The sequence below is a fragment of the Grammomys surdaster genome, unplaced genomic scaffold (assembly GCF_004785775.1).
Source record: "Grammomys surdaster isolate TR1022 unplaced genomic scaffold, NIH_TR_1.0 958, whole genome shotgun sequence".
Taxonomy (NCBI): domain Eukaryota; kingdom Metazoa; phylum Chordata; class Mammalia; order Rodentia; family Muridae; genus Grammomys; species Grammomys surdaster.
The window spans coordinates 1,941,356-1,955,707 of NW_021605377.1; the positions used below are offsets into that span (position 1 = coordinate 1,941,356).

The following is a 14,352-nucleotide window of genomic DNA, read 5'->3' on the forward strand; positions in this document are numbered from 1 at the left end:
CTCTCTCTCTGTTACATACAAACAAAAATAATAAACAAATTCTTAAAAACACATGATACAGTATGTAAACCAAATCTGTGACTATCCTGCCTTATACATTTTTGGGCTCATAATAATAACCAATACTGTAAGTTTTACACATGGAAACTTCAAGTGACTAACTGACCTTGGCAGTCTTGTCAGCAGAAGTAGATGAAAACTTGGTGGCATCAGAAGAGATAGCACAGGAAAGCACGGTGCCCTGATGACAAGTAAAGTCTCTTTCTATTCTTCCAGTAATGACATTCCACACCTTAGGGGGGGAAAGGTTAGGTGACACTTTTAAGAACATTTTTTGTCATGCATTATGGAACACAACTGTAGCCCCAAGGTAAGGGGGAGCAGAAATAGGGGACAAGTTCATGGCAACTTGGGCTACATAGGACTGCAAGAAAACAAAGGATGGGGGTGTAACTTACTGGTAGAATACTTTTTAGCATGTGCAAAGCCGTAGGTTTGATTTCTGGAATCACAAAACAAGGAAAGGGGAGGAGAAAGAAAGGAAGGGCACCTTGGACAGAGAAGGGTCAGTGAGAGGACTAAAAAGGCTCGGTGGTCGAGAGCACTGGCTGCTTTCCCAGAGGATCCGGGTTTGGTTCCCAGCACCTACAAGGTGGCTCACAACCATCTACCTCCAGGTCTAGGAGATCCAATGCTATCAGCTTCCACGGGCATTGCATGCATGCAGTGCACAAACAAACATGCAAGCAGAACACCCATACAAATACATTTTTTTAAAAGAACAAAATCAGCTACGAAACATACCTCAAAAAACAAGTTTTAGAACAGTAGCTGTTCTGATCACTTAAGCTTCCTTTAACATAAATGCTTAAACATACAACAGATGAAGATGACCGCACTGAATAGAAAACAGGCACAATACTGAATTTTTTTTTCATTTAATTACTCAGCATTCATGTGCTTTAAAGCTGTTGCATTATAATTACTGCAACATCAGAATGTTTTCTTTAAAAGAACAATCTGGGGCTGGGTATGGTGGTGCACATGCCTTTAGTCCCAGGAACTCAGGAGGCAAGTGGATCTCTGTGAGTTCAAGACCAGCCTGGTCTACACATCAAGTTCCAGCCCAACCAGGGCTATATATTGAGACAAATTCATGCAAGTCAAACACCCATACTCGTAGTAAAATAAAATAAATTTAAAGAATATTTTCAAAATAGTTCTAAAATCAAAACATTTTTAAAAAAATATAGCATGCAAATTACCTTCACCGTTCCATCAAATGACCAGGAAAGCAATCTTGAATCGTTCAGGAGCCTGAAGTCCTTTACTGTTTCCTGATGGGCTTGCAAAAATACATAGTCCTCTGTCTGCCAATTCCATACCTCAATATCAGAGAAGCAAGTCTGTCACAAACCTTTCCCAATAACGTCCCACTGGAAATAGTATGCATTCTGTTCTCTAGCCTTTTATCATCATAGTACTTCAAACAGAGAAGTAACAAAGAATATTGTCTCCATGTTTTACAAAGAGAATAAGTTGAAGTTAATTAGCTTGATAGGGGGCAAAATAAAACACTTTCCTCCTAAATAAAATTTGTTTTCTTCAGTTGCTTAGAGAGTAGTTAATTAAACCACAAGATAGATAGAAAAAAAACCCTACAATATGCCAGTGAGCTCACCATCTGATTAAATTTTCCAGTGAAAATTGTCCCAATTATGTATCTGCAGATTTGCAAGCCTGCACATCGGGTAATGCTACAGACTGTCTCCAGGAAAGCTGCCCTACTGCCCAGAAAGGTCAGTGAGCCAGAGAAGTGTAAGAACAGGTCATGGAGCTGCTGAGCTTCCGAAGCCTGAGATAGCCCTTAATGTAGTCCTCAGTGTAAAAGAAGAAGCCATAAGTATTGTGATTCACATGCAGCTTGGGGAAGACGCTCTTAGCCACAAGAGAGGGGGAAGGGCTGAAGCAGTGCCAGCAACTGGGACAAAATAACAAACACGAACAGCTGAAGCACAGCAGTGAACAGACATTTCTATGTCGTGTCAATATGTGAGACGTCCATTACTAAATCAAAGCAACAGTGTTTGCCGGCTTTTAAATTCTTAACTTCGATTAATTTAATAAACATGCTTCCAAGTCAGGCAAACGTGAATCAAACACAGGCCTACCATGAACAAACCTAAGAAATGAGACATTAAAAAAAAAAATCCTTGGCCGGGCGGTGGTGGCGCACGCCTTTAATCCCAGCACTTGGGAGGCAGAGGCAGGCGGATTTCTGAGTTCCAGGCCGGCCTGGTCTACAGAGTGAGTTCCAGGACAGCCAGGGCTGTACAGAGAAACCCTATCTTGAAAAACAAAACAAACAAACAAAAAAAATCCTTCACCAAGATATTAACTACTGAAGTAAAATATTGTGAAACTCCAAACAGTGATCCCTTCAAGACTACTTGGTAGAGGTCAGGGCTCACAGGAGTTGGGGTGGGAGAGCGCTCAGTACTTAAGAGCACCGGCTGCTTCTGCAGAGGACTTAGGTTCCATTCCCACATGACAGTTCACAACCAATCACAACTCTAGTTCCAGGAGATCCAATACCCTCTTCCGACTGACAAGGGCACCAGGCACACACATAATACATATACATACATGCAGACAAGCAGTCATTAAATAAATGTTTAAAAGTTAAAAAAAGATTCACAAATGAGAATGCATACTGCATTCACAAACGCAATGAATGAAAAAAGTTGGGAAAGAATTGCAAGAAACAGTCTTGAGAGTCAGAGTCCAACGGATATGGGTAGTCAGACAACTTATGAAAGAATATGAAGACTTAACAAAACAGCAGCCACCACACAGTCTGAACACTACGAACATTCTGGCTGTGGTCTGAGCAAATGTCAAACAGTGGAAGCCCTTTCCTATCGAGACAGGCAAAGCTATAAAACAATGTCACTGTCTTATTCGCCTTTCTTTAGGTTCTACTGCACACAGAAGCCGTCTTCCCCACAAGGTCTTGGTTTTTGATCTCTTCTGTCTTCCAGCTTGGGGCATTCATTCAAAGAAAAGGCACACTAGGTGTAGGATCTGCTATGCGAGAGTCACTGAAGAAGAGGAACCGGACGTGACAGACAGTGCTCTAAATGCGCACGGGTGGATGAGAAATTTCAGTATTCTAAGAGCTCACTGATATAGGCTGGAAGCTGGTGTATGATGCAGTCTCGTAGGCTTTTCTGGCTCCCCAAACCATACTATAAGGTCATGGCACACTGTATGGCAAGGCATGAGCACCCCAAGCCATTTCTGCTAGGAGTGTGCGGGCTCCCTCCTTCCTTTTCTGGGCTTGAGCAGACTTGGGGATCAATGGCTGTTAACACTCTTCCAGTCTTATCAGCCTTGGCTGGGCCTGATTCAAAGATCATCCTGACTGAGGTTCTTGCTACCCTCTACCTCAGAAAATCAGAGAGCCTTCCTGAGAGTGTGCCACAAAGAGTCTCCGAAAGGTGATGACAATGGCGCTTTTAACTGGATTCAAAAACGCTGTGCTAATTGAATCACGTTAGTACAATAGATAAAATTCTTGTAGCATTAATCAAATGCATTGAAGTTGAACTTGGAGATGCCTACCATCAGTAATCATTTTTGGGAGCGAACATGCTACAGAATTTTTCCAGCTGCATAAATAAAACTGCTGGCTGGGCATGTCTGTAGTCCCAGCACTGGAGAAGGTGGTGAAGAAAGATCACAAGTTTGAAGCGAGACTCCAACAGAACAACACAAAAGCAGAGTAAATACTTAATTTCTCATATCTGTAAGAACTAATAGATTTTTATGCATCAGGTAAACATAGCTAATACTTCACTGACCACAAGGGAGAGTGGAAAAAGCTACCAAAACAGACTCATTTTCATGAGGTTCAATGCTATCATCAGGCGGGTATAGTCTTCTAAATTTAGCAATAACTTTAACTTGACAGAGATTCACTAGACCTATGTCTCAGGCTGGTGATACAAAAGGGTTTAAATGAACCTTCATTCAGTCATTTACTAAAATAAAGCCAGGTATAACAGCACACACCTGCAATCCTACCCAGCACTGGGGCAAAAGAGGCAGAAGGATCAGGAGTTCAAAGCCAGCCTTGGTTACATAGTGAGTTCAAGACCAACCTAAGCCACATGAGATTCAGACTTAAGAAAAGAAAAAAGTCACAACACAAACAAACAAAGAAAAATAAACCAAAAACCTCATTCATTTTTTTTTTTTTTTTTTTTTTAGAAAAACCAGTTTCTTTACATGAAACACTAAAACTCTTTATATGGTACTTGCTCTGGCAACACACATACTTACTAAAATTGGAACTACACCGAGATTAGCACGGAGCCTGTGCAAAAATGACAGCAAATTCATTTTTTTTTTTTAAGGAGAAAGTCTCTATGCAGTCCTGGTTGTCTTGGAACTCACCATATAAACAAGACTAGCCTCATACCCACTTTCCTCTGCTTCCCAAGTGCTTGGATTAAAAGTGTGCACCACCACACCCAGCAGCAGCCCATATTTTTAAAGCCTCACAGTCTAAGTTGGATCCCTGGCATCCCCACGGCAGAAGAGAAGCATTTCCTCTACACTGCACTCTGACCTTCGCTTGACTCCATGATATTCGTGTGTGTGAGCATCCACAGAAAGCAAGCACACCTTAAAAGCACTGTCCATGTAAAAAGCATTCTAAGCAGCCCACAAAAAGAAGATAAAGTATAACTTGTATTTTTAAAAATAACTCCTATTCTAAAAATATTTCCAAAAATTATTTCTCCCTCTGGCTGAGAATATCTCCAAACAGGTCATAAAACCCTATGAGTTTAAGTTCACACCGCATACAATGTCCCAGCAGGATTTATCTGATGTAGTTAAATTTCCTCCATTTCAAAGACATCTGGAGAGGAAGAAATGTGACTATTCTATGAATTTCACAGTTAATAAAGAAGCACCGTGGGAGCTTACAATAAAATTTCTGTGTTAAAGCCAAATTTCATTCCGGTCCTACACCTTCTCAAAGACACAACCCAGCAGAACTGGTTTTCCGAGATAGTCCTCAATGGGATAGTTAAAAGCTGCCATCATAAGGACTACGAAGTCTAACTAGGAGGGTAGCCCAGCAGGAGAACACTTGTTAGGGTCGGAGCAGTGACGCATGCCTTTAGCCCTGGTGCTCAAGAGGCAGAGGCAGGGGGATCGTTCTGAGTTCAAGGCCAGCCTGGGCTACATAACAAGTTTGAAGTGAAGCCTGAGCTAGACAGTGAGAGACTTACCTCAAAAAAAAAAGAAAGAAAGAAAAGAAAGAAAGAAAGAAAAAGAAAAAAAAGAAAGAAGTTCCTAGACATTAAAACTGTAATGATTGGGGCTGGAGAGATGGCTCAGCGGTTAAGAGCACTGGCTGCTCTTCCAGAGGTCCTGAGTTCAATTCCCAGCAACCACATGGTGGCTCACAGCCATCTCTAACAGGATCTGATGCCCTCTTCTGGCACAAAGGTAGAAATTTAGATAGAGCATTCACACATTTAATAAAGAAAAAAATAAAGAAATAAATATTTTTTAAAACTATAATGATAGAGATAGAAAAATCAGTAAGAGGACTGGAAATATAAAACCTGAAGAAAATTCCAGAATACAAAGCACAGTGTAGAAAGTTTAAATTCAGGGGAGAGACTACAACTGTTATGGTACATGTGTAGTCCCAGGAAAATGTCATCCTCAGCTACATGGTAAGTTCAAATCCAGCCTGGGCTAAAAAGAACCCTGCATCAAACAATAAACCAAAAACAAGGACAAGAAGGGGGGGCCCTGGAAACCAACATATAAATAATCAGTTTTATAAAAAGACAATCAGAGTAGACCGGAAAAGGGGAAAGAAATAATTTAAATGAAATCTGAATTTAAGAGTAAGTTTCCTTGAAAGAAACTCCCCAAATGAACAAAACAGAAGGCAGCAGGCACACACCAAGGCACATCATCATGAAATTTCACAACTCTGAGGGCACGGGGAAGATTTTCAAATCTTCCACAAAGATCTGAAAACTTGAACAGTGGCACATGCCTTTCATCCCGGCACTGGGAGGCAGAGGCAAGAGGAGTGCTGTGAACTCAAGGCCAGCCAGGTCTACATAGTGAGTCCAGGCTAGGCAGAGCTACACAGTGGGATTCTATCCCAATAACAAAACAAACAGAAACAGAATGACTTTAGACTTCTTAATAGAACTTGGGGCAAAAAGTGAAGTAATACCTTTAAAGTTTTAAGGTAAAATAATTTCCAGACACACATATTTCAAAGATTGAACTGTTCTAAACTATATTATGATAGGATTTCCAACCATGAGGTCTGTAATCCCAGCATTCAAAAAGCTGAGGCAAGAGAATAGAGTTCAAGACCATAAGCATATATGCCACATAGCAAAGTTCAGGACAGCCTGGCTACATAGGTAGAGCCTATCTTAAAAAAAAAAAAAATTAAATAAATAAAAAATAAGTAAAAGACAGGAAGCACGTTCATGATACCCTTTAGTATACCGTCTGCTTGGTCATGGTGATGATATTGAAGATCTAAACACAATTCTGCCACACCACTGTGACAGCGGGTCTGATGAATGGCTCTGGATGCATGTATGCATGCACGCGTGTTGAAGACAGGCGAGGTGGGAAGAGAACAAATGCTGAATCCTCACCAGTGGGAATTCAGCAGTTCTCCAAGTGGAAAATTAAAAATAGCACGACGAGCATGCCATATGGAGGCACGAAGGTAAACATCAGAAGACACGATCTCAAAGATCTAAAAATACCTAAACATCTAAAATCTACCAGTGGTGGTTCTGAAGAATAAGCAATGAGGAGGAGGGTCTGTTCTCCAAAGCAACTGTCGTAATAAATACCTTATTGGCTTAAGTATGTGGATTAGAACTTAATAAAAATTAAATGAAGTTTAAAAAAAATATAGAATAAGCTCAAAGTCTCAATATATATAATTATGGGAAACTACTCCTTTTTTTGGGCAGAAGTTTATCACCACAACAAACGTTCATCTTACTAGGACAGGATAAATGACAGAAATTGGAGCTGGGCATGGTGGTGCATGTCTGTAATCCCAGCACTCACATGGCTGAGACAGGAAGATTGGCCAAAGTTCAAAGACAGCCTGGTCTGCATAAAGCAAGTTCTAGCCCACAGAGGCCTACAAAGCGAGGCCTTGTCTCAAGAAAGAAGAATGAAGACACGAAAAAACAAAACAAACATTTAAGACAGAATTTAGTTTTGAAAAGAAAAGAAATTACATAAAAAAATGGCAAAATATATTTATACAAATAAATATCAATACCGAGCCAGGATAAATACTTAAAACAAAAAACCTTCTCAGGGGCTGCCAACTATGTGCTACACCCACAGAAAAATATGAAACCTGACCGGCCTCTATAATGGCCATGTGTACAGTCGGAATGTAGACCCAAAATAGTATCTTTAAGTGACCAAGCTTAGCACGGGGTTGATACAGAAGTGTTCTATGTTCCTCTCTCTATCAGTACAAATGTTAGTTCGTTCATCCACTCACCTGAATCACAGAATCTTCAGAACTTGAAATCAGTGTCTTCCCATCAGCTGTGAACTGGATGTGCCGTACAGCTTTCTTGTGCCCAATCCCAGAACTGAAAACTCTGTTGTTTGGAAGTTCTATAATCTTCAAAACAAACAAGTAAAAAAAAAAACACAAAAAATTAATACAAAGAAATTAAGCAACGCCTAGGTACTGTACCCCTGGTAATGTATATACATGTAGACGCCATGCACACAAACTCAAAACAGGATGACTATACCAAAAATCCTTTCAAATGAACTCATACCAGTATGGGGATGTGTGTGTGCGTGCTCACCTCTGTGTGTGTGTGTGTGTTTATTTGCCCAATTACAATAATACAGAAGACAGTGCTGTAACATAAGATTCTAAGAATCTAACCTGTATGTTGGGGGAAATGGGCCCTCAAAAAGCAAAGAGAAATTGTGTGCCTGGGGCCTTCTCAGAAGAGTAAAACAGTCAGTATCCCTACAGGGGAGACTGGGTGGCACTGATGCTGAGCAGTGCATTCAAAGACTTACACTGGAACACTAGGCTCTGCCACTTACTGTAGGAATTAGGAGAGCAGACCTCTGTAAGACAAGGATCACAGCATCCAGTATCCAAGACGTTGTATGTCTCAGAGGATCCAGAACAATAAATAGTAGCTGCTAGGGTCAACCATTTAAAATTGCCATTTTAAACACTAAAAATCATTTAAAATACCTAAATGTTGGCATTTTCACATGGTTCCATATCTCTTTATATTATGTGAGAACGGTGAGGAAGTTAAGGATGTAAGAGGAGAGGTATGGTTTTTTTGTTTTGTTTTGTTTTTTTGTTTTTTGAGACAGGGTTTCTCTCTGTAGCCCTGGCTGTCCTGGAACTCACTCTGTAGACCAGGCTGGCCTCAAACTCAGAAATCCGCCTGCCTCTGTCTCCCAAGTGCTGGGATTAAAGGCATGCACCACCACCACCTGGCTATGGTTTTGTTTTGTTTTGTTTTTTATCTTATTAAAGGTTTACTTTTATTTTACATGTTTAAGTGTTTGCCTGTGTGCGTGTTAAGTGTACATGTGTGCCTCATGTGTGTGGAGGTCAGAAAACAGTTTTAGATCCTTGGGAATGGAGTTACAGGGGTTTGTCTGTCAATGATGTGAGTGCTGGGAACCAACCAGCCAACAGAAACCATGAATTTATCCAAAATAAATACTACACAGCAGTACAAAAGCTGGGGCTGAGAGAAAACTAAGGAAACCCATGGTTATACAATAACCCTGTGCTTAGCAAACAAGTGTCAGACACTTGCTCGAAGTACTACCCATGTTACAAAGATTTCACAGTTTTTAACCGACTGCACACCGCTCTTCGCTGGTAAGGGAGACCTAGCAGCACAGACATCACTCCCTCTACACTGTGTGTGCAAACCTTTCCTCTTCACTCGTGGACTAACGTGACCTGGAGACTGTGTGTAATCCCTTATGAAAAGGACCCCATGGTAAATAAACGTGGCTAATGCCGTGGTCCCCAAGAGCCTAGGAGAGGAAAGGTGAGAAGAACCAGTGTTCCCTAAGTTCCCTAACTAGACAACAGGTGCTCTGGTGATGAACTCGGCATGTGACACAGGTCAGGCTATCTACATACAAAATGATTTCCATTGCAATAGCTTTTCTGCATCAGTATCTGATTCTTTTCATTTATTGTTTGTGCTAGATAAGTTCAGAATGCCAGATGGTGAACAGGTACACACCTAACATCAAGTGTAGAAATGCAGTGAGCACAGAGGGCCCTGTACTGACATTCTCGAAAGACCAGAAATGACATCACATGGCTATTTCTAAGAGGAGGAATGCTTTTTGTACAGTTGGCTAAATATGTTTAGCTTTTTACTATGTATAAAGCAGCAAGACAGCTAGATACTGAGAAACAGAGAAAGCTCACGAAGCAGGAGACTGTGAGAAGACACTAATCGAGTGTGAGGTACAGTCTGTGGAACATGACTACCAGATCCCAGACAGGTCTGCTTAGTCTACGGGTGTGCAATGCCAAGCGCATGACTAGTTCTGAGTAAACAGCTCAGGTCACTGCTCTGCAGACTGAATACCTTAATGGCTCCATCTTCATCTCCGAACGCAACATACTCAAGGTGTGGACTGAGGCAGCAGCAACTCACTTGAGCTTCAGGCAGGTAATCAATCTGGCCAGTTTTTCCAGCAATGAGCTAATGAGAAAGATGGCAAGTCAGTTATTAGGTTGTGTTTGCATCTTTCTGCTGTTATGCTTCGGAAGAGAGGCTTCAACTGCAAAGTAAAAGAAAGCACTGAAAATAGCCAAGAGTGCTCAGGGAGACAACAAAGACCAATCCTAAACCCGACAGCCGTATTTAGCACTTTACACTTTCATTTTATTTCACTTATGTGGCTCAGATACATTTTCATAAAATAAAACAAGCTTTAAAAAGGTTTGGAGCGCAGCTGCTGTGCCCACCGCCTGAGACACATCTGTCTGATACGCAGTCTCACAGCTAGCCCCACATCCTGTCTTTTATTTCTTCTCAAAGCCTGTTTTAATAGGGTTATCATTTGTTATAATACACTTTTCTGAAATCTTCAAAGGGGCCTTGAACAGGCCTGAGACAGACATTACATACAATGATAACTCAAAATTGAAATTTATATACTCCGAGTCACTCACAAAGCAGGATAGATTAAGATTCTTTCCTTCTTTGAGGGTAGGGAAATAAATCTTACAGAAGAAACTTGAAAGCATAATTTGTGTCACTGAACTTGTAATACTTAAACTAAGATTATCCAACTTCATAACCGCTCCCTAATGCTAATGATTAGTTTTTTAAAATCAAAAAAAAAAAAAAAAGAAAAGAAAAAGAAAAACGACCACCTCAATTAAAAGATATGACCTCAGGAAATACTTCTCAAGCTTAAACCAATTATCAGATACCTTTCTAACTTATGATCTAAAAATCTGAATTATTTCTCAGCATGGCACATACAATGAAATTGTTTCCACTACATTGATTATAAGGTTAATTAATAATATGTAGCTTTCCCTTTATAACAGTTTGCCCAAAATTCTCTGATCTATTAGATATTTAAACTCATGACTAAATTACTTCAGGCTGCTGGAGAAGAGTCATCAACGCCCTTACCTAACTGTGGTCACGTCACACTACAATACAGACCTGTAAAGTCGATTGGGCAATAGGAGAATGACTTCTATGGGGTGGCCTAAGGCTGCTTATATACTACTGCTAATTTGGGGCCCCAAAAGACTGGTGCCCCAGAGACCAGAGAGTCAGGACACATGCTAGCTAAGCGGCCCTGTCCCCAGTTAATTGTGATTGGTAAATAAAGATGCCAACAGCCAATAGCTGGGCAGAAGAGACATAGGCGGGGTTGAGGTTTTGAGGGCTTTAAGATGGAGGAAGCAAAGGCCACCATGGGGTAGAAGAACATGCAGGAGAGAAAGGAGAACCCACCATGGGTTAGCTAAGCCACAAAAAATGTGGCTCTGAGGGCTGCCCAATTGGAGTTAAGAGCAGCCCAGATGGAACACAGTGAATAGGAAGTAATAACTCGGAGTTATTGATAGAAAAGTAGATTCTAACAGCTTGAAGGGTAGGCAGCTGCCCAGCTATTGTGCTGATTAAGGCTTACTGTAAATATAAAGGCTGTGCATGAGTCTTTCATCCAGAAACTCAATAACCAATGCAGAGTAGAAGCCCTGAGTTGGGATTTTAAATATTTACTAACAACAGATAACCAAGCTCTTTTGATTTGGATTTATGGATTGGTCCCTAAAGGAAATTCATGCCTGGTACTGTTAGCCAAGTGATCAAAACCCCATGGCTTAGGCAGACACAGGCTCTAAACAGGGAACCTACTACTGTTATTTTGCTAAACAGATGTGTCATCAAACTGCCTTCCAAACAGTCTAAATATGTACTTTTATATCCACAGACTAACTCATGCTGCTCTCAGCCTTGTTCAAAGAGGCTTCTTTTGCAATGGGCAGCAGTTACTACGGAGACAGATAGCTAGTAATGGTGCTGAGAATGTAGTCACTATTGAGTGTTTAGCCCTGTATAGGACACCTATATCTCCTCCTCCAAGGCTCAAAGAACATCATGGAGAGGGGACTACAAAAGTATAAAAACTAGATAATGGAGGTGTGTTAGTAAACTCTGTCTCCTGGATATGACATGACTGTTGCATGCATGAAATTACAGTAGCTATGGTTACCTCCATAATCTCTCTACATGAGACTGGGCCCTTTAACAAATGCATAATTAATGGGTGAGGGGTTTAGGAGGTACTACCCCTCCATGAGGACCTGTTAGCCAGTTAATGATTACTGGGACAGAGGAAGTCATCTTCTTCAGCTGGGTCACCACTGGCTTATTGCCATACCCCAGTAACTAACCCCCAATCCCTAGTAACCTCAGTAGGACACACACACCACATTCCCAGGAAGGTAGGCAATCTTTTGGGAAAAAAAGGGGGGCTCAATGGAAGTGGAAGTGGAAAAGAGATGAGAGAAGGTAATATTTTCTTAAAAGACTGAACTACTGAAAACTGATGATCTTGTACCACAAAAATCAATTCTACCCTTTTTTAATTAATAAATTAAAAATCCTGCGTGTACTCTAATGGAACTACTATTTATCAGTTAAACTGCCCTCTAAACTCTTGACGACTATGACATTCAGTAAAATAACATTTTTATAATCAGGCAACCTTCATTGTCCTTTAGTTATGACAACTTACTGAAAGGTTGCATAGGCTAGGCAGTGGTGGCGCACGCCTTTAATCCCAGCACTTGGGAGGCAGAGGCAGGCGGATTTCTGAGTTCGAGGCCAGCCTGGTCTACAAAGTAAGTTCCAGGACAGCCAGGGATATACAGAGAAACCCTGTCTCGAAAAACCAAAAAAAAAAAAAAAAAAAAGAAAGAAAGAAAGAAAAAGAAAAAAAGAGAAAGAAAGGTTGCATAGGCTTGATTTTAAACAATATAAGCAAAGGAACAATGAACTTGGAAAGAACTATAATAGAAAAGACTCAAGCAAAAGACTCAGTGTACTAAAAAAAAAAAAAAACCACAGTAAGTACGGAATTCACATTCAATTTCCTGTCCAAGTTCATACCATAAATACAGAACAATGATCAACATATTAAGAAGGTGGTTGTGGGGGCTGGAGAGATAGCTCAGTGGTTAAGAGCACTGATTGCTCTTCCAGAGGTCCTGAGTTCAATTCCCAGCAACCACATGGTGGCTCACAACCATCTGTAATGGGATCTGATGCCCTCTTCTGGTGTGTCTGATCACAGCAACTGTGTACTCACATTCGTAAAATAAATAAATCTTTTTTTTTTTAAAAAAAGAAGGTGGTTGTGAACTTATAAAATACAAAAAGATAAACTTAGAGATGTTTTATAACTTGACTCTAAAACCAAAACAGGGGAAGACAAGTTACCAATGGATTCCCATGTAGGAATCTCATCAACACAAATTCTGCCTTAACCTGAACCAAGCTCACAGACTGCTGAAGGTGACAAATGAGCTTCAGAGAAGTGACAGGGTTCAGTTATCCTCACAGAGCCAGTAGGTAAAGTCTAAAGCTGGAGAGAGGGCTCCGTAGTTAAGAGCATTTACTGCTCTTGCAGAGGACCAGGAGTCAGATTCCAGCACCTACACGGTAACTCAAAATGGTCTGTAACTCCAGCTCCAGGAAATACAATGCTGGCCTCTGTGGATACTGCACACAGAGGTATTTAGGTAAACACACACATATATATTAAAAATAAACAAAATATTGAAAAAGAAAAAGACAATCCAACAGATCAGATTAGCAGTGCTAATGCCTTCTCTAGAAACTAGTAAGGTACTTCAAAGGCTGGGGTTTAGTTCAGTGCTAGAGTGTTTCCCTCACAGGCACAAGGCCTGGTTCTGATCCCCATTCCCACCACTGGGGGAAAAATGAGATTATGCTTTTGATGTAAGTATTTAATGAAAGACTCAAAGATAACATAAGAAACTATTTCAAGGATTGTTAAGCCTCAGCTATGACAGGGTTTCTGTACTCTCTGGGCCCCTCTCTCAAGAGAATCTCAGGATCATTTGCTAGTTTAGGTAAGAGCTACACTGAAACTCTGTCACACTGTCTCTGGCTGCTGCCCTCACCATCCCTCCTAACCACAACCTCAGTCACTCGGCTCCTCACAACAATATCTCCTGTGAAGGTCTAACAACCAACTGCTCCGTATGGGTTGGCCACCATGAAGACAACCGCTTGTGTCACATGAGCATTCTTCCTGCTGTCTGCACCTCCACTGCTGCCCTTCCTTCCGGGACTTCCGTTCAGAGGCCACTTGACTTGGGCTCAGAGGCTCAAAAATATCATTCCCATCAGAGGACCTCTGGGACTACTGTCTGTAGCCGCAGGGAGATCAGCCAACGGAAGCTGTTTGGATCCCTAGCAACATAGTTATTCTAATATTATTAACACAACCTGTACTTTCTTCAGGATGAGTAAGTAGTCAAAGATGCTGAACCAGTGTGTGACTAAGTGAATTAATGAACAGGAATGATTCAGCGTGTGCAGTCTAGCTCCCTCCACCTCAGCCCTGATGACTGAGACTCCTCCACTTCAGATGATTTGTGTTCCTAAAGACCATACTTTCCTTTCCCTGAAGAAAAAAAAAAAAGCTTCAGTTCGTATGTTCCCCCCTTGCCCACCCTGAGACACA

The 14,352-nt window shown here is 41.0% G+C and overlaps 1 protein-coding gene across 1 annotated transcript in view; it reads right to left on the reverse strand.

Annotated features, from left to right (window-relative positions):
• The window catches only part of Apaf1 (apoptotic peptidase activating factor 1), a 79,571-nt gene that overhangs the window by 8,965 nt on the left and 56,254 nt on the right, over nt 1-14,352 (reverse strand). The window contains exons 21-24 of the mRNA XM_028783089.1: nt 9,696-9,812; nt 7,592-7,717; nt 1,266-1,385; nt 167-292 (exon numbers count right to left, since the gene is read on the reverse strand). Coding sequence (XP_028638922.1) covers nt 167-292; nt 1,266-1,385; nt 7,592-7,717; nt 9,696-9,812 — 489 coding nt within the window. The remainder of the gene's footprint in view (nt 1-166; nt 293-1,265; nt 1,386-7,591; nt 7,718-9,695; nt 9,813-14,352) is intronic.